Source organism: Delphinapterus leucas, chromosome 7, assembly GCF_059928025.1.
Source record: "Delphinapterus leucas isolate spDelLeu-1000000601 "Yukka" chromosome 7, BTC_Dleu_Yukka2, whole genome shotgun sequence".
In the NCBI taxonomy this organism is placed as follows: domain Eukaryota; kingdom Metazoa; phylum Chordata; class Mammalia; order Artiodactyla; family Monodontidae; genus Delphinapterus; species Delphinapterus leucas.
In genome coordinates, this window is record NC_143135.1 from 770,542 (window position 1) to 788,991 (window position 18,450).

Here is an 18,450-nt window from a genome sequence, read left to right on the forward strand (position 1 = left end):
CCAATTACATGTAATTCCAGAGGCTGGCTTGGCCTGGGAAAGGAGGGGACTAGAGGGTGGGCCGGAGCCGGGGGCCCCTGACCGAGCTCAACGAGGTATGGGAAGGAATTGGTGCGGAAATGGGGCACCCCCTGGACCCCACAGGAGCCCATGCCCTCCCTGCCTCGGCAGCGGGGTTCAGGGAGAGCAGGGGCCCCCTTATCCTGACCCGGAGCTCGGGCCCCTGGCTGGGGAGGCTGAGGTCCAGGAGGTCTCCGACAGGCCCCCAGAGTGGGAGCCCACACCAGGCAGTAGTTCGTCGGGGCCCCTTGGGAGGCACCCCATTTGACATTCGCCGTGCCAGAGATGCTGAATGGGTGGGGTGGGGTTCGGGGAGCCTGCTGGCTGCCAGGATGTGCTTCCAGATGGCCCTCGTGGAGCAGTGGTTGAGAGTCCGCCTGCCAATGCAGGGGACACGGGTTCGAGCCCTGGTCTGGGAAGATCCCACATGCCGCGGAGCAACTAAGCCCGCGCGCCACAACTACTGAGCCTGCGCTCTAGAGCCCGTGAGCCACAACTACTGAAGCCCGCACGCCTAGAGCCCGTGCTCCGCAACGAGAGAGGCCACCGCAATGAGAAACTTGAGCTCCGCAACCAAGAGTAGCCCCCGCTCATCGCAATTAGAGAAAGCCCGCGTGTAGCAACAAAGACCCGACGCAGCCAAAAAAAAAAAAAAAAAAAAAAATTAGATTCCACATTAAAAAAATGGGGGGCCAGGTCCTCCCTGTCCCGGGCCTGGTTCCGCTAGTGGCTGGGAGGGACGGAGGTCCGCCTTGGGTGTGTGTTGGAATCGGGTAATTGGGGCTGCCACATTCTGGGCAGAGCCAGCTCTACCCCGGGAGCAATAAAAAATAAACCTCAGATAACCTGAATCAATATTTCCCCACCAGGGCCCTCGGAGCCCCCGCAGCTGCTTTCCTGACAATCTGGCAGATGCCCCACCCACCCCTCGCCCCTCCCCTGCCCTCCCCACCCTCCGACGGCTCTGCGGGGCCATATAAGGCCCAGACCCCTGCCCCGGTCGCTCTCCCACACCAGGTTTCTGGCCACCATGGGGCTGCCACTAGCCCTCCTGGTGGCCCTCTGCCTGACTCTGACCTGGGCCGGGGGCTCAGAGCTCCGGAGAGGTGAGAGGGTGCGGGCAGGAAGTCCGGGCGGCCCAGGGCACATGGTCCTGCCTGGGGTAGAGGTGTTTCCCTCGGCCCGGGCTTTGGGGTGGACAGCGTGGGCCAGGCCTCCTGCAGCCCCACCCCTGCTGACTTTGGGTGGAGGGATGAAAGGAAGGAAGGAAGGAAAGAAGGGAGGGAGGAAAGAAGGAAGGAAGGGAGGGAGGAAGGAAGGAAGGAAGGGAGGGAGGGAGGGAGGGAGGAAGGGGGTCTTGGGTTCCCACCATGCTTCTGAAGGTGATTGCCTGGCCAGAGTGTGTATCCAGGGGACAGTCCCAGGCGGACACACCGGTCTGGGTGGCTGCCTGTGGGCCTAGGGGAGGCAGGGGCCTGCCAGGAGGGGCTGGGCCAGGGGAGGCCCCCAGTCCTGTATCAGTACCGGGACTGGGGGTCAAGACCAAGCTGGGCCCTTCATGGGTCTCTGCTCAAGGGGTGGCTTCAGCCAGAGAAGACCATGCAGATGTAGGATGGGGACATCTCTGTCCCAGCAGGGCATTTGGGGACAGGGTGGTGGCGGGGCTGGGGGAAGGGGGAGCTGGCCCCATATGGATGAACATGACGCAGGCTCCCTCTGAGGGGTCTGGCACAGATCTTCTGCGGGATGAGGGGCGGCTGGAGCGGGGCTGGGGTGCTGGCTGGGGCGTCGATGGACGGAGTGTGGTGGAGACCGGGGTGGGGAGCTGGGCCAGGCTGACAGGGCGCCAGGGAGCCCGACAGCCCCTCTGGCCCTGCTCCCCGCTCAGCACACAGCCGCATCCCCCGCAGGGTCAGGGTGGGAGGGCGCGGCAGCTGGAGACGCCCTTTCAGGGGGCTGAGACTGCGTGGATGGGGTGGCCAGTGTCCAGCAGAAGACCCCCGCAGGGCGACCCTCCCTGGGGCCTGGGCCGAGACCCCGACGGGCTCTGAGCTGCTGCGGGGCGCCTCTGAAGGGTCCTCAGAGGGCCGCTGCCAGGCCAGAGCCTCGGACGGACGGGCTTCCTGGCGACATGGGCTGCTCACGTGCCCACCTGCTGCGCCCCAGAAGGCAGGACCCGGAACCACGGCCACAGCGTCTGCAGCACGTGGGGCGACTCCCACTACAAGACCTTCGACGGAGACGTCTTCCGCTTCCCCGGGCTGTGCGACTACAACTTCGCCTCTGACTGCCGGGACACCTACCAGGAGTTCGCTGTGCACCTGAAACGGGGCCCCGGCCGCAGTGGGGGCCACCCCCAGGTCGAGTACATCCTGCTGACCGTCAAGGGTGATGCCATCTACCTCACCAGCCAGCTCGCTGTGGTGAACGGCGCCTTGTGAGTGGTCAGGCAGTGTCCCTTCCCACGTCCTGTGAGCAAGCGAGACCTGGCCGGTGCCCCCGCTTGCCCTCCCTTCCCCCCCACCTCCCCCCACTGCCCCGCCGGCTAAGAAGGAGAGTGTTGGGGAGGGAGCTTTATTAAACCAGTGAGTCTCTTCCAGCCCCGCTGCTGGCAGCCCACCAGGCTCTGGGCTGGACCGTGCTGGGCAGGGTGGCCTGGCAGCCCAGGCTAGGGTTACAGGAGCCCACGGGAGGCCCGTTCCTCCTTCCCCCATGTTGTCCTGCGTTGTCTCAGGAACAAAGGGGCCCTGAGCTCATTCCTGCCCCGGGCGGGCAGGGGGTGGGGTGCAGGGGGGTCCCCACCTGCAGGGTTTGCCCTTCCCCTGCTGCAAGGGATTTTGATTCCCCGAAGCCCAGGCTCAGAGTAGGGGGCCGGAACAGGGCCCACAGGGGCAGCGTGGGGTGGGTACAGCGCCTGCCCTGGGCGATGGGGTGGGTGGGGCTTCTCCAGCCTGGTCCTCCCTCCTCCCAGGGCTTTTACGGGCTCCCTGGGGGCCCTGCCCAGAGCAGAGCCCAGGGAGGGGGTGTGGAGAGGGCGTTGGGCCGGCGGGTGTGGCCCAGCCCAAAGGACCTAGCCAGGCAGGTGGACAGGGGCTGGGCCACGGCCCGAGTGCCCCCAGAGGGTGGCCACACTGCTTGTGGCTCCCGGACGGGAGCCGGCCACCCCACCCACGCCCACAGCCTCAGGCCCTCTGCCACGTGGGTGCTGCGTGGGCCGGCATGACCCCGGTGCCCATCCCCCAGGGTCAGCAGCCCGCACTACAGCCCGGGGCTGCTCATCGAGAAGAATGACGCCTACACCAAGGTCTATTCCCGTGCTGGCCTCACGCTCATGTGGAACCGGGAGGACTCGGTCATGGTGTGTCACGGGCCTCGGGGACCCCAGGGGACCAAGAGGGGGCTCTGGGCGGGCTGGGGCACTGTGTGGCCTTTGGGCGGGTGGAGAGGCTGGAGGCAGAGCGGGGGTCAGGTGGTCCACCCCGTGAGGGGACCCTCTGGCCCGGGGTGGTGTGCTGGCCCTGCCCCTTCCCCCGCCCCCTCCCCCCAGCTAACCCCAGCTCTCCCACCACGGCTGACACGTGTTCAGGCAGGGTTCTGAGGCTGACCTGGCTGCCCCACGGCCTGCTCACTTGTCTCCCTTCCCCGGACAGCTGGAGCTGGACAGTAAGTTCCGGAACCACACGTGTGGCCTCTGTGGTGACTACAACGGTCTGCAGACCTACTCTGAGTTCCTCTCCGATGGTGAGGTCCTCCTCGGGCCTTGGCGGCTGGGCTGCGGGCAGGCTCCCCGCCCGGCCCCGCTGAACGGCTGTGCCCCCCCAGGCGTGCTCTTCAGTCCCATCGAATTTGGGAACATGCAGAAGGTGAACAAGCCTGAGGAGGTGTGCGAGGACCCCCAGGAGGTGCCGACCCCCGCGTCCTGCTCTGAGCATGTGAGTCGCTGGCCATTCGGGGGGGAGGGGGCCGTGGGAGCAGAGCCTGCACCTCCCCCCAGAGCCGTGCCTGCTGGCCTCTGTTGGGGACCCCGCGCCTGCCCCGGTGGCGCGGAGGGGAGAGGAGGCCGTGAGCAGCCCCACCCACTGCCCGCCAGCGCGCCGAGTGCGAGAGGCTGCTGACAGACACGGCCTTCGAGGACTGCCGGGACCTGGTGCCACTGGAGCTGCATGTGCAGGCCTGCATGCAGGACCGCTGCCAGTGCCCGCATGGCACTTCCTGCGTCTGCAGCACCATCGCCGAGTTCTCCCGCCAGTGCTCGCACGCCGGCGGCAGGCCGCGGAACTGGAGGACCGCCTCGCTCTGCCGTAAGTGCCGCGCGGCCAGGAGCCGGGGGCACGTGGGGCATGATCCGCGGGGAGCGCGGTGCCCTTTGCGCCCTGGACTGGGAGCCATGCTGTGCCCAGCTCAGCCGGGGCGCGAGGCCGGCACGGACCCTTCGTGGCGCCCGCTGCGCTCTGCCCCTCGGCTCAGGGGCCTGCCTCTGCCTGTCCAGCTAAGAGGTGCCCCGGGAACATGGTTTACCTGGAGAGCGGCTCGCCCTGCATGGACACCTGCTCACACCTGGAGGTCAGCAGCCTGTGTGAGGAACATCGCATGGACGGCTGTTTCTGCCCGGAAGGTGAGTGCTGGGGACGCACGCAGGCAGCGGAGTGGAGAGCGCTGCCCTGAAGCGCCACCCGCCGCCTGTGCCTGGTGGGACGGCCGCCTCGCTGCCTGGGCCTCGGCTCTCAGCCGTGCTGAGGGAGAGTGACAGCTCGGGGCCCTGCAGGGACATCAGGGGACAAGGTCCAGGTAGAAGGGCTATAAGGGCTGAAGACTCCCCAACATACACACAGCAGTGTCACCTTCCTGCTCATCACCCGTGGATAGACCTCGTCCTGCCTGGCCCGTGGCTCTGAGCCTGGAAGCAGGTCCCTCTGATACAGTGTGGGGACCACAGTTGTCCCCCAAAGGACCATAGGTGTCTGTGGCTGGGAGGCCTGGCTGGCAGCGCCCCTTCAGGGAGGCCGGCCCCTGGCTGTGGCCCTGGAAACGGCAGCCCCACCAGGGGGGACTCTGGCACTGTTCGGGCCGGCTGAATGGAACATGTCCCGCGCTGTCCCAGGCACTGTGTACGATGACATCAAGGGTGGCGGCTGCATCCCTGTGAACGAGTGTCACTGCAAGCTGCGTGGACACCTGTACGCGCCTGGCCGACAGATCACCAACAGCTGCGAGCAGTGGTGCGTCCCGGGGCTGGGGTCCCGACGGGCTGCGGTCCAGGTGGGCTGGGGTCCCGACGGGCTGGGGTCCCGACGGGCTGGGGTCCAGGTGGGCTGGGGTCCAGGTGGGCTGGGGTCCCGACGGGCTGCGGTCCAGGTGGGCTGGGGTCCCGACGGGCGGTCCAGGTGGGCTGAGGGTCCCAGAGGGCAGGGGTGGTGGTCGAGCCTGACCCTGGCCCTGTTGCCCTACAGTGTTTGCAATGCCAGCCGCTGGGTGTGCCAGGACCTGCAGTGCCCCAGGACGTGTGCCCTGGAGGGCGGTGCCCATATCACCACCTTCGACGAGAGGAAGTACACGTTCCACGGGGACTGCTACTACGTGCTGACCAAGGTGGCTGGCACCCGGGTGGGCATGTGGGTGGAGCTGGACCCCTGCCCCACCCGCTGTGTGGCTGCAACGCCCTCTGCCCTCCCCGCAGGACACCCACAACGACTCCTACACCGTCCTGGGTGAGCTGACCCCCTGCGGCTCCACCGACAAGCAGACCTGCCTGAAGACGGTGGTGCTGCTGGCTGACAACAAGAAGAACGTGGGTGCCCCTGCCCCCTGCCCTCCCAGCACCCCCGGGGACCCCAAGGCCCTTCTCAGCCCCCGTGTACACTCGGCCTTGCCCACAGGTGGTGGCCTTCAAGTTGGATGGCAGCGTCCTGCTGAATGAGCTGCAGGTGAACCTGCCCCACGTGACGGGTGAGTCCAGCTCCAGGGCGCCCATGCCGGGGAGGGGGCGGGGTGGGGGGAGGAGGGGGGAGGGAGACGGGGGAGGGGGACGGGAAAGGAGGGGAGCCCTCCCCACGAGCCCTCCACGGCCCTTCACCTCCCCTGCCTTGCAGCAAGCTTCTCCATCTTTCAACCGTCCTCCCACCACATCGTCGTGACCACCGCCTTCGGCCTCAGGCTGCAGGTCCAGCTGGTGCCGGTCATGCAGCTCTTCCTGACGCTGGACCATGCCGCCCAGGGGCTGGTGAAGGGTGAGCAGCCCCGCCCAGCGCCCCCCATGCAGGCCACCCTCGGGCCTGCGCACTCTGACCCCCGACACTTCCCAACCCTGTCCCGGCCCCTCAGGCCTCTGCGGGAACTTCAACGGCCTTGAAGGTGACGACTTCAGGACGGCCGGTGGGCTGGTGGAGGCCACGGGCGCCGGCTTCGCCAACACCTGGAAGGCCCAGTCGAGCTGCCGTGACAAGCTGGACTGGCTGGATGACCCCTGCTCCCTCAACATCGAGAGCGGTGAGGCTTGGCCGCTGGGGAGCTGGCCCTGCGCACACAGGGCTCCTGGTGGGACGTGGTGGGCGGGTATAGTGTGGAGACAACAGAGCCAGCCGTCCACCTGCTGCTGTCTGCCTTGCGGCTGGTTTATGGTGGCCCACGGTGGCAGCCTGCCCAGTGACATGGCAGAGGGGCCGGGGCTACTAATCGCAGGCTGGTGGCCCTCATCCGGGGGCTGGCCTGGTGCCTTGACAGGACACCCTAACACCTGCCAGGTCACCTGCCACGTCCACGAGGTGGAGAGAGGAGAGGGGTGGGAGCCCTTGCCTTACAAAGGGGCACCGTCCTGTGCTGACCTGCCCTGAAGGGAGGGGCCTGGGTTCAGTCCACCGAGGGGACAGTGTCTGCTCCAGCCTGGGCGGCTGGGCAGCGTGACCTGGGGGACTTGTTGGAGGGGCCATCCGCACTGACGGGCTGAACCCTCTCCAGCCAACTATGCTGAGCATTGGTGCTCCCTGCTGAAGAAGACAGAGAGCCCGTTCAGGAAGTGCCACTCTGCCGTGGACCCAGCCGAGTACTACAAGGTGGGTGGGCCCACACAGGCACCCCCCTCCCCGCTGCCTGCGAGGCTCCTGTGGGAAACGGCTGCGTGTGTGTGCACAGCACATGTGTATAGCTGGGTGTGTGTGCACAGCACATGTGTATAGCTGGGTGTGTGAGCACAGCTCATGTGTATAGCTGGGTGTGTGAGCACAGCTCATGTGTATAGCTGGGTGTGTGAGCACAGCTCATGTGTATAGCTGGGTGTGTGAGCACAGCTCATGTGTATAGCTGGGTGTGTGTGTGCACAGCTCATGTGTATAGCTGGGTGTGTGTGAGCACAGCACATGTGTATAGCTGGGTGTGTGTGCACAGCACATGTGTATAGCTGGGTGTGTGAGCACAGCTCATGTGTATAGCTGGGTGTGTGTGTGCACAGCACATGTGTATAGCTGGGTGTGTGTGCACAGCACATGTGTATAGCTGGGTGTGTGAGCACAGCTCATGTGTATAGCTGGGTGTGTGTGCACAGCACATGTGTATAGCTGGGTGTGTGTGCACAGCACATGTGTATAGCTGGGTGTGTGAGCACAGCACATGTGTATAGCTGGGTGTGTGAGCACAGCACATGTGTATAGCTGGGTGTGTGAGCACAGCTCATGTGTATAGCTGGGTGTGTGTGAGCACAGCACATGTGTATAGCTGGGTGTGTGTGCACAGCACATGTGTATAGCTGGGTGTGTGTGCACAGCACATGTGTATAGCTGGGTGTGTGAGCACAGCACATGTGTATAGCTGGGTGTGTGTGTGCACAGCTCATGTGTATAGCTGGGTGTGTGTGAGCACAGCACATGTGTATAGCTGGGTGTGTGTGCACAGCACATGTGTATAGCTGGGTGTGTGTGAGCACAGCACATGTGTAGAGCTGGGTGTGTGTGAGCACAGCTCATGTGTATAGCTGGGTGTGTGTGCACAGCACATGTGTATAGCTGGGTGTGTGAGCACAGCTCATGTGTATAGCTGGGTGTGTGAGCACAGCTCATGTGTATAGCTGGGTGTGTGTGCACAGCACATGTGTATAGCTGGGTGTGTGAGCACAGCACATGTGTATAGCTGGGTGTGTGTGCACAGCACATGTGTATAGCTGGGTGTGTGAGCACAGATCATGTGTATAGCTGGGTGTGTGAGCACAGCTCATGTGTATAGCTGGGTGTGTGAGCACAGCTCATGTGTATAGCTGGGTGTGTGTGCACAGCACATGTGTATAGCTGGGTGTGTGTGAGCACAGCACATGTGTATAGCTGGGTGTGTGTGTGCACAGCTCATGTGTATAGCTGGGTGTGTGTGAGCACAGCACATGTGTATAGCTGGGTGTGTGTGAGCACAGCTCATGTGTATAGCTGGGTGTGTGTGAGCACAGCACATGTGTATAGCTGGGTGTGTGTGTGCACAGCACATGTGTATAGCTGGGTGTGTGAGCACAGCTCATGTGTATAGCTGGGTGTGTGAGCACAGATCATGTGTATAGCTGGGTGTGTGAGCACAGATCATGTGTATAGCTGGGTGTGTGAGCACAGCTCATGTGTATAGCTGGGTGTGTGTGCACAGCACATGTGTATAGCTGGGTGTGTGTGAGCACAGCACATGTGTATAGCTGGGTGTGTGAGCACAGCTCATGTGTATAGCTGGGTGTGTGAGCACAGCACATGTGTATAGCTGGGTGTGTGAGCACAGCTCATGTGTATAGCTGGGTGTGTGTGAGCACAGCACATGTGTATAGCTGGGTGTGTGAGCACAGCACATGTGTATAGCTGGGTGTGTGAGCACAGCTCATGTGTATAGCTGGGTGTGTGTGCACAGCTCATGTGTATAGCTGGGTGTGTGTGAGCACAGCTCATGTGTATAGCTGGGTGTGTGTGAGCACAGCACATGTGTATAGCTGGGTGTGTGAGCACAGCTCATGTGTATAGCTGGGTGTGTGTGCACAGCACATGTGTATAGCTGGGTGTGTGTGAGCACAGCACATGTGTATAGCTGGGTGTGTGTGAGCACAGCTCATGTGTATAGCTGGGTGTGTGTGCACAGCTCATGTGTATAGCTGGGTGTGTGTGCACAGCTCATGTGTATAGCTGGGTGTGTGTGAGCACAGCACATTTGTATAGCCGGGTGTGTGTGTGCATGTGCGTAAATGCTGCGTGTCTGTGTGCTCACACGGGCGTGATGTCTCCCAGCCAGCTCTCCCCGTTCACTGCCCTGTTTGCCCCCACAGAGGTGCAAATACGACACGTGCAACTGTCAGAGCACGGAGGACTGCATGTGCGCGGCCCTGGCCTCCTATGCCCGCGCCTGCGCCATCAAGGGCGTCATGCTGTGGGGCTGGCGGGAGCGCGTCTGCAGTGAGTGCCAGGTGTCCTGGGCCCGGGCCGGCCTCCAGGTCGCTGCTGTCCCAGGTGGCAGCTCGCCCTGGCCGTCAAGGGTTGAGGGTGCAGGGGGGCGACCTCACTCCCAGCTTCCTCGGCTAGGAAGCAGCAGGAAACCTGCCCTGGGCCACTCTGCTTGCAGGGAGGGGCCTGGAACTGTGGCCACGATGCCTTAGCTCAGAGGGGAGGTGCGTGGGGGGGGGGCTGGGGCACCTGTGTGGCCAGGGGTCCCGGGGTGACTGCCCTCGTTGGCCCCCTGGCTGGGTGGGTGTCCTGGCCAGACGTGGGGCTCGGGGCTGGCTTTCGGGGAAGGGAGCTGCGGGCCGTCCTCCTGCCCCTCAGGCCGGCCCCTCCCCTCTGCAGACAAGGACGTGGGCTCCTGCCCCAGGTCGCAGGTCTTCCTGTACAACCTGACCACCTGCCAGCCGACCTGCCGCTCGCTGTCTGAGCCTGACGCTCACTGTGTCAAGGGCTTCGCACCCGTGGACGGCTGCGGCTGCCCCGACCACACCTTCCTGGACGAGAAGGGCCGCTGCGTGGCCCTGGCCAAGTGTTCCTGCTACCACCATGGCCTCTACCTGGAGGCGGGGGAGGCCATCCTGAGGCAGGAGGAGCGATGGTGTGTGGCCTGGGGCTGGGGAGGGAGGGCCGGCTCTGCTGGGGGTGCCCACACCCCCGCCCAGTCCCACAGAGCCACTGGGCCCGCCCCCGAAGGGCCCCATTCAACCCCCACCTCTCCCTCACAGCGTTTGCCGGAACGGGAGGCTGCACTGCCTGCGGGTCAAGCAGCCCTACCAGCGTAAGTGGCTGCTGCCCTGTGCACGGCCTGCCGCCCCCCACCCTGCTCCGCCCTCATCGCCTGCGCGAGCCCCCCACCCAACTTCACCTGAGCTGAGGTGGCCCCTTCTGTCCCGCAGGCTGCACGGCCCCGAAGATCCACGTCGACTGCAACAACCTGACGGCGCTGGCCACCCGGAACCCCAGGCCCGTCAGCTGCCAGACGCTGGCTGCCGGCTACGTGCGTGCTGGGCGGGGGCGCTGTGGACGGGGGTGCAGGCGGGCTCCCGTACGACCGGTCCTGCGGCTCTGGGCCCTAGGTCCTCTGGACACATGCGCTTCGCCGGCCCTCCCCATTCCTCGGGGGAGGTGGCCACCTGTGGGTCCCCACCCAGACCGCTGAGGGCACAGGGACCAGTGTAGGGGCCCCTGGCAGGCTGCTCTCCCCCGTCTCCCAGCCCAGTGGTGAGCCCGGGGGCAGGGCTCCGGAGGCTGGACCAGGGAGAGACGTCAAGCGTCGGGGGGGGGGCGGGGCACGAGGGGTGTCTGCAGCAACAGAAGAGGGGCCAGCCACCCTGGGCCCGGCACCTGATCCCCGAACCCCGCTCTCCAACCGCCCGCCAGTACCAGACGGAGTGCATCAGTGGCTGCGTGTGCCCTGAGGGGCTGATTGACGATGGCCGGGGTGGCTGCGTGGTGGAGGAGGCGTGCCCGTGTGTGCACAACAAGGACCTGTACTCCCCCGGGGACAAGATCAGGGTGGACTGCAACACCTGGTAAGCACCCTGGCCCCCGACCCCCAAGCACTCCGTGGGGAGCCGGCCCTGGACCACAGGCCTCCTCCACGGGGTTCTCCTCCGTGGGGCTGGCCGGGGTCTGCAGGGCCCCGTGGCCTCCCACCTGGCTGGCAGGGCCCTGGCCTGGGTGAGCGCTGGGATAGGAGGGCCTGGAGGTGTGCTCTGTGAGCTGCTGGGGGGCTTTCCGCACAGCGCCAGGGTACACGCTGAGCAGGGGTGGGGGACCTGGGCCCCTGCAGCCCCTCCAGGCCCCCCATCTCGCTCTCCTCAGCACCTGCCAGAAAGGGCGCTGGGCATGCACCCAGTCCATGTGCCACGGCACCTGTGCCATCTACGGGAACAGCCACTACATCACCTTCGATGGGAAGTACTATGACTTTGATGGACACTGCTCCTACGTGGCCGTTCAGGTGAGGCCAAGGGCATGGCCAGAGCCTGCCTCTGCTTCATGGCCCCTGCGTTGCTGGCCCTGGGCTGCTCCCAGTCCAGTGAGGAGGCTCCGAGTGGAGGGGGTCTGGGGCAGGACGGGAGCCCTTCCTTGGCCCTCCCATTCCATGACCCTCCCGTGGATTTCGGGGGTGTGGGGTGCACAGGGGCGTGTGTGTTTGGGGGGTTAAGGCCCCTCTCAACAGATGAGGGGCTGAGGCTCGACCAGGCCCAGCTTGGGGGAGGTGCCCAGGACCCTCATGGCCGGGCCGGCCTGGCTCACGTGCCCGTGGGCCCCCAGGACTACTGTGGCCAGAACTCCTCACTGGGCTCCTTCAGTGTCATCACTGAGAATGTCCCCTGTGGCACCACGGGCGTCACCTGCTCCAAGGCCATCAAGATCTTCCTGGGGGTGAGTGCTGCCTTCCCCTGGGCACGCATGGTCCCTTGGGGACCCTCAGACTCGGCCAGTGACGGGGCCTCTCCCCTGGGCACAGAGGACGGAGCTAAAGCTGGAGGACAAACACCGCATGGTGATACAGCGTGATGTGGGCCACCATGTGGCCTACACCACGCGGGAAGTGGGCCAGTACCTGGTGGTGGAGGCTAGCGTTGGCATCGTCGTCATCTGGGACAAGAGGACCAGCGTCTTCATCAAGCTCGCCCCCTCCTACAAGGTGCGCAGCCGCCTGCCCATCAGCCAGTCTGTGCCTATGCTCCCCCCGGGCCTCCCAGGCTCATGAGCGGCCAGCCCCTCCCGCCTGCGAGCCCCCTGGCAAAGCCCCCGGCCGGCTTGTCTCTGCAGGGCACTGTGTGTGGCCTGTGTGGGAACTTTGACCAGCGATCCAGCAACGACTTCACCACGCGGGACCACATGGTGGTGGAGAGTGAGCTGGACTTCGGGAACAGCTGGAAGGAGGCCCCCACCTGTCCGGACGTGAGCGCCACCCCCGAGCCGTGCGCCCTGAGGCCGCACCGCCGCTCCTGGGCCCAGAAGCAGTGCAGCATCATCAAGGGCCCGGTCTTCGGGGTCTGCCACAGCAAGGTGGGCGGGGAGTGGGCGCGGGCAGGGCCGAGGGTGGGGCTGAGGGCGGGGCGGTCTCCCGGCTGCGTCAGCCTGTGCCATCTGTTCTCCAGCTTCAGCTCCATCTTCTGTGTCCTTTGGACACGTGACCAGAGGTCCAGGCTTCCCTCTGAGACCCCTGGTTGGACCCCCGGCCTCTGGACCTTCCAGGGAGGGAGAAAGGACACAAATCCCTGAGGCCCAGATGGCCCTTAGCTCCCGGCAGTGGTGGGGGGAGGTGGGCAGGGTTGGGCAACCGTCGCTGGACCTCCCCTGACAGCCCCACTGGGGGGCTAGGGCTGGGTGACCACACCCTGTCCCGGGCGCAGAGTCGACCTCGGGGTCCCAAGCTTCCTGGGCCACAGGGGAAGGCCTGTCCGCATGAGGGCAGTGTAGACACCGGGCACATGGAGGCTCCTCCTCTAGGTGGACCCCAAGCCCTTCTACGAAGCCTGTGTCCACGACTCGTGCTCCTGCGACACGGGCGGGGACTGTGAGTGTTTCTGCTCTGCTGTGGCCGCCTACGCCCAAGAGTGCACCAAGGAGGGGGCCTGTGTGTTCTGGAGGACGCCCGAGCTGTGCCGTGAGTGCCCGCCTGTCCTGGACCTGGGGTGCCAGTGTGGCGGGCCGGAGGCTGCTGCACCGGGGGATGGGGTGTTTGTGGCCCCCTCCCTGCCTCCCCCGCCCGGCCTCGGCCCTCCCCAAGCCTGACCCCCCTCCCCCCTCCCCCAGCCATATTCTGTGACTACTACAACCCCCCGAACGAGTGTCAGTGGCACTACGAACCCTGCGGGAACCACAGCTTTGAGACGTGCAGGACGATCAGTGGCGTTCACTCCAACATCTCCGTGTCCCACCTGGAGGGTGAGGCGCCCTGTGGGGCCCGGGACCCTGCGTGCCAGGGTGGGCCAGGCTCGCCGCGCTGACAGTGGGCTGGGAGCCTGAGTCAAGACCCCGCCCTAGAGGAGAGAGGCAGAAAAGGGGCAGCTTAACATGCCACGTAAGGTCAGGAGACCATGTGAGGTTGGGGGCGAAGCTGCTGTGGGGAAAGAGCAGAAGAGGGCGAGGTGGGGGCTAGGGAGTCCTCTGCAGCGTCTGTGAGTCGAGAGCACGGAGATCTGGGGAGGGAGCAGTGGGCGTGCCCCCCAGGAGGCTGGGCGGGGCCTGGCTGTCCCTTTGGCCACAGGGCCGTGTCAGGGCCCCAGGAAGGGGGCGGTGTCCGGGCCCCTGCCTTCCCAGAGGACATCTGGAGAAGAGGACCTTCCAGGGTGGGGAAGATGGGTAGGGTCTGGTGGATGTGGGGTCCTCTGTGCCGGTCCAAGCCCAGTGCCCTGTGCCCACCAGGCTGCTACCCCCGGTGCCCTAAGGAAAGTCCCATCTATGACGAGGACCTGAAGAAGTGTGTCACACGGGACAAATGTGGTTGCTACGTGACGGGCACTCACTACGCACCTGGAGAGTCTGTGCCCTCGAAGATCTGCTACTCTTGGTATCTAAGCTCACGTCGCAGGGGCCCCGGGGGAGACCAGTGCACACGTACACACGCACCCACATCCACGCACACACACTGGCACACAGTGTTGTTCATGTACACGCATGTGGACACATGGCCGCACGCACACAGGAACCAGGGGGAGGGGAGAAGTGGGTCCTCCTTCCTTCTGCTCCCCTTGCCTCGTTCCCTCTCTGCCCACAGCGGGAACCCAGGCGGGGGCTCCTGGACTCAGCCTTTGGGGTAGCGCCCTGAGGCTTTGGGCCGGTGGCAGAGGCGGCTGGGAGAGGCCAGGGTTTCCTCGGGCCTGCAGCCTTGCTCTTGCTTTTCAGTGTGTGTAACAACTCCTCACAAGTTGTCTGCCAGGAAGAAAAAGGTAAGCTGCCCGCCCCTGGACCGTCCTCCTGGGCTGTGCTGGGGTCATTCTCCCCTTCCCCTCCCCCTTTTCTTCCGTGTGGCTTCCCTGGGGCCCTCCCAGCTCAGATGTGCCTCTGATTTGCAGCAGCCCCTCGGGCTCACCTGAAATGTTTGTATTTCTCCTGATGGGGAGCAGATGCCCCATCTGTGGTGTAGCTTCTGTGTCCTGATGGGCACCACTTAGGATTCTGGGAATGGGGTCCTGACGGGCGCTGGTTTGCCAGTGGTTGGAGGTGGGGGAAACCAGTCTTCCCCTTATTGGGACAGGCTGAGGAGGGCCTTGTGAGTCTCTGTCTTGTTCCTGACGTGTTGACGTCGGCCTCCCCCCAGGGAAGATTATCACCTCTAAGAAGGACAGCCCCTTCTGCTACTGGGAGATCTGTGGCCCCAACGGGACGGTGGAGAAGCACTTCGGCGTGTGCGAGCACACCCCAACAACCTTGTCCCCCTCAACACCCGCCACCACCACCTCTGTCTCCCCCATCACCCCCTCCACCACCATGAGCACCACTCTGACCGCCAGTACAGGTAAGGTCTTCCCCTGATCCCAGCAGGGCGGCCTTTCTAGGTAGACGGGGGTGATGCCGACATGCCTCTCAACTCAGGGAGTGTCCCCTGCCTCCCAGCATCTTGACCACACCCCTGAGCCCAGATTGCAGTGATGGCGACTCGGGGCCGTCTCCCCAGACCCGCAGGAAACTACCCCTAAGGGTCAGAGGAGGCAGAGAGACACCCTCTAGTCCCCGTGCATTTGCTCGGGCTGAAATTGCAGCTCGCGCTGAACGAGCCGCCAGCCGCCAGCCACCGGGAAAAGAAACTGGTAAAATTAAAAGGTTTGAAAAACCTCAAAGCTATAGAATGACATTCTCTTTTCCCCCCCTTTTACTGCAGTGCCATCTCCCTCTTCAACAACTCAGAGTAAGTCACGTTGACGGCGTTCCCAATGATACAGGGCGAGGACCTGCAGAAAGCTGCTGGGCGCCTCCCTCGAGACCCAGACACGGGGCTGGGCTGGGTGGGCTGGACCAGCGGCTCGCGGACCGAAGATGCTGTATTTTGGTGACTCGATTCCCGATTTGCTGAGCCCAGGGACACGTGCAGGGGACCTGACCAGCTCAGGGTGAAAACATTGGTCAAGAGTCCATACCAAGTCCCTGCCGGCGTGCTTCTTCGCTGGACTGGGTGGCCCTTTCCTTATTTATTTGTTTGGCATAAGGATTTGAAAGTAGCTGAGGAAGGGGTGCTAGGCTGGCGCTCTGAGGCCTGGGTCTGTCACTGGCATGGCATTGGGGTCTTGGGTTTTTAGCTGCAGAAGGAGGGGAGAAGTGGAGGGTGGAAGTTAGGGCTCAGCTTAGAGCCTCAGAGCCAACACTGCGCCCTTGGGTGATGATGGGGACAGCTGGTCCCGGGGGTATCGGTTCTCCGAGTCCCACAGATCTCCCGAAAGGCGCGCCCCAGCCTGGCTGACCAGCGCTGCGTCTTGCTCGCCTAGGGCTATGCTGCTCCTGGTCCGACTGGATCAACGATGACCATCCCAGAATCGGCAGTGATGGTGGAGACCGAGAGACATTCAACCATGTCTGCAGGGCCCCCAAGGATATCGAGTGCAGGGTGGCCGTACAGCCGCACCTCAGGTGGGAGGATCTGGGCCAGGAGGCTCAGTGCAATGTATCCTTCGGGTTCATCTGCAAGAACAAAGACCAGTTTGGAAAAGGACCTTTTGAAGTCTGCTATGACTACGAGATACGCGTCTATTGTTGCCTGCTGACAGATGAGTGTCGCACAAACCTGATCACGACGCCCACCACCACTTTAACTGGGACTCCAACTCTGACCCCCACCAAAACCACAACAGAGATTCCAACTCCGACCACTACAGAGACCCCAACCACAGGACCCACCACCACTTCAACTGGGACTCCGACTCCGACCCTCAGCACAACCACAACAGAGAGTCCAACTCCGACCTCTACAGAGACCCCAACCACAGGACCCACCACCACTTCAACTGGGACTCCGACTCCGACCCCCACCACAACCACAATAGGGACTCCAACTCCGACCACTAGTGAGATCCCAACCACAACCCCTACCACCACTTCAAGTGGGACTCCAACTATGACCCTCAGCACAACCACAACAGAGATTCCAGCCCCGACCACTACAGAGACCCCAACCACAACAGCCACCACCACTTCAACTGGGACTCCAACTGCGACCCGCAGCACAACCACAACAGAGATTCCAACTCCGACCATGACAGAGACCCCAACCACAACACCCACCACCACTTCACCTGGGACTCCAAATCCAACCCCCACCACAAGCACAACAGAGATTCCAACTCCGACCACTACAGAGACCCCAACCACAGGACCCACCACCACTTCAACTGGGACTCCAAGTCCGACCCCCACCACAACCACAACAGAGACTCCAACTCCGACCACTACAGAGACCCCAACCACAACACCCACCACCACTTCAACTGGGACTCCAACACCGACCCTCAGCACAACCACAACAAAGATTCCAACTCCGACCACTACAGAGACCCCAAGCACAACACCCACCACCACTTCAACTGGGACTCCAACTCTGACCCCCACCACAACCTTAACAGAGACTCCAACTCCGACCACTACAGAGACCCCAGCCACAACATCCATCACCACTTCAACCGTGACTCCAACTGCAACCCCTACAACAACCTCAACAGAGATTCCAACTGGAACCACTACAGAGACCCCAACCACAACACCCACCACCACTTCAACTGGGACTCCAACTGCAACCCCCAGCACAACCACAACAGAGATTCCAGCTCCAACCACTACAGAGATCCCACCCACAACACCCACCACCACTTCAACTGGGACTCCAACTGCGACCCCCAGCACAACCACAACAGAGATTCCAACTCCGACCACTACAGAGACCCCAAGCACAACACCCACCACCACTTCAACTGGGACTCCAACTGCGACCCCCAGCACAACCACAACAGAGATTCCAGCTCCAACCACTACAGAGACCCCAACCACAACACCCACCACCACTTCAACTGGGACTCCAACTCTGACCCCCACCACAACCTTAACAGAGACTCCAACTCTGAACCACTACAGAGACCCCAAGCACAACACCCACCACCACTTCAACTGGGACTCCAACTGCGACCCCCACAACAGCCACAATAGGGACTCCAACTCTGACCACTACAGAGACCCCAAGCACAACACCCACCACCACTTCAACTGGGACTCCGTCTCCAACCCCCACCACAACCACAATAGGGACTCCAACTCGGACCACTAGTGAGACCCCAAGCACAACACCCAGCACCACTTCAACTGGGACTCCAAGTCCGACCCCCACCACAACCACAACAGAGATTCCAACTCCGACCACTACAGAGACCCCAACCACAACACCCACCACCACTTCAACTGGGACTCCAACTGCGACCCGCACCACAACCACAACAGAGATTCCAACTCCGACCACTACAGAGACCCCAACCACAGGACCCACCACCACTTCAACTGGGACTCCGACTCCTACCCCCACCACAACCACAATAGGGACTCCAACTCCGACCACTAGTGAGATCCCAACCACAACCCCTACCACCACTTCAAGTGGGACTCCAACTATGACCCTCAGCACAACCACAACAGAGATTCCAACTCCGACCACTACAGAGACCCCAACCACAGGACCCACCACCACTTCAACTGGGACTCCAAGTCCGACCCCCACCACAACCACAACAGAGACTCCAACTCCGACCACTACAGAGACCCCAGCCACAACATCCACCACCACTTCAACCGGGACTCCAACTGCAACCCCCACCACAACCACAACAGAGATTCCAACTCCGACCACTACAGAGACCCCAACCACAACACCCACCACCACTTCAACCGTGACTCCAACTGCAACCCCTACAACAACCACAACAGAGATTCCAACCACTACAGAGACCCC

At 63.2% G+C, this 18,450-nt stretch overlaps 1 protein-coding gene across 1 annotated transcript in view; it reads left to right on the plus strand.

The window, feature by feature from the left end:
- The first annotated feature begins 1,090 nt into the window (after positions 1-1,090).
- LOC111170325 (mucin-2) overlaps positions 1,091-18,450 on the plus strand; it is a 30,051-nt gene continuing 12,691 nt past the window's right edge. Inside the window, exons 1-32 of the mRNA XM_089914298.1 lie at positions 1,091-1,166; positions 2,227-2,497; positions 3,304-3,418; positions 3,711-3,801; positions 3,883-3,992; positions 4,151-4,361; positions 4,550-4,675; positions 5,162-5,279; positions 5,511-5,649; positions 5,738-5,848; positions 5,937-6,006; positions 6,150-6,287; positions 6,382-6,546; positions 7,015-7,109; positions 9,335-9,461; positions 9,849-10,104; positions 10,232-10,284; positions 10,403-10,503; positions 10,887-11,038; positions 11,331-11,469; positions 11,787-11,897; positions 11,983-12,162; positions 12,291-12,530; positions 12,975-13,131; positions 13,281-13,412; positions 13,893-14,037; positions 14,373-14,416; positions 14,788-14,985; positions 15,349-15,375; positions 15,950-16,459; positions 16,805-17,102; positions 17,671-18,304. Coding sequence (XP_089770424.1) covers positions 1,091-1,166; positions 2,227-2,497; positions 3,304-3,418; positions 3,711-3,801; positions 3,883-3,992; positions 4,151-4,361; positions 4,550-4,675; positions 5,162-5,279; positions 5,511-5,649; positions 5,738-5,848; positions 5,937-6,006; positions 6,150-6,287; positions 6,382-6,546; positions 7,015-7,109; positions 9,335-9,461; positions 9,849-10,104; positions 10,232-10,284; positions 10,403-10,503; positions 10,887-11,038; positions 11,331-11,469; positions 11,787-11,897; positions 11,983-12,162; positions 12,291-12,530; positions 12,975-13,131; positions 13,281-13,412; positions 13,893-14,037; positions 14,373-14,416; positions 14,788-14,985; positions 15,349-15,375; positions 15,950-16,459; positions 16,805-17,102; positions 17,671-18,304 — 5,340 coding nt within the window. The remainder of the gene's footprint in view (positions 1,167-2,226; positions 2,498-3,303; positions 3,419-3,710; positions 3,802-3,882; positions 3,993-4,150; positions 4,362-4,549; positions 4,676-5,161; positions 5,280-5,510; positions 5,650-5,737; positions 5,849-5,936; positions 6,007-6,149; positions 6,288-6,381; positions 6,547-7,014; positions 7,110-9,334; positions 9,462-9,848; positions 10,105-10,231; positions 10,285-10,402; positions 10,504-10,886; positions 11,039-11,330; positions 11,470-11,786; positions 11,898-11,982; positions 12,163-12,290; positions 12,531-12,974; positions 13,132-13,280; positions 13,413-13,892; positions 14,038-14,372; positions 14,417-14,787; positions 14,986-15,348; positions 15,376-15,949; positions 16,460-16,804; positions 17,103-17,670; positions 18,305-18,450) is intronic.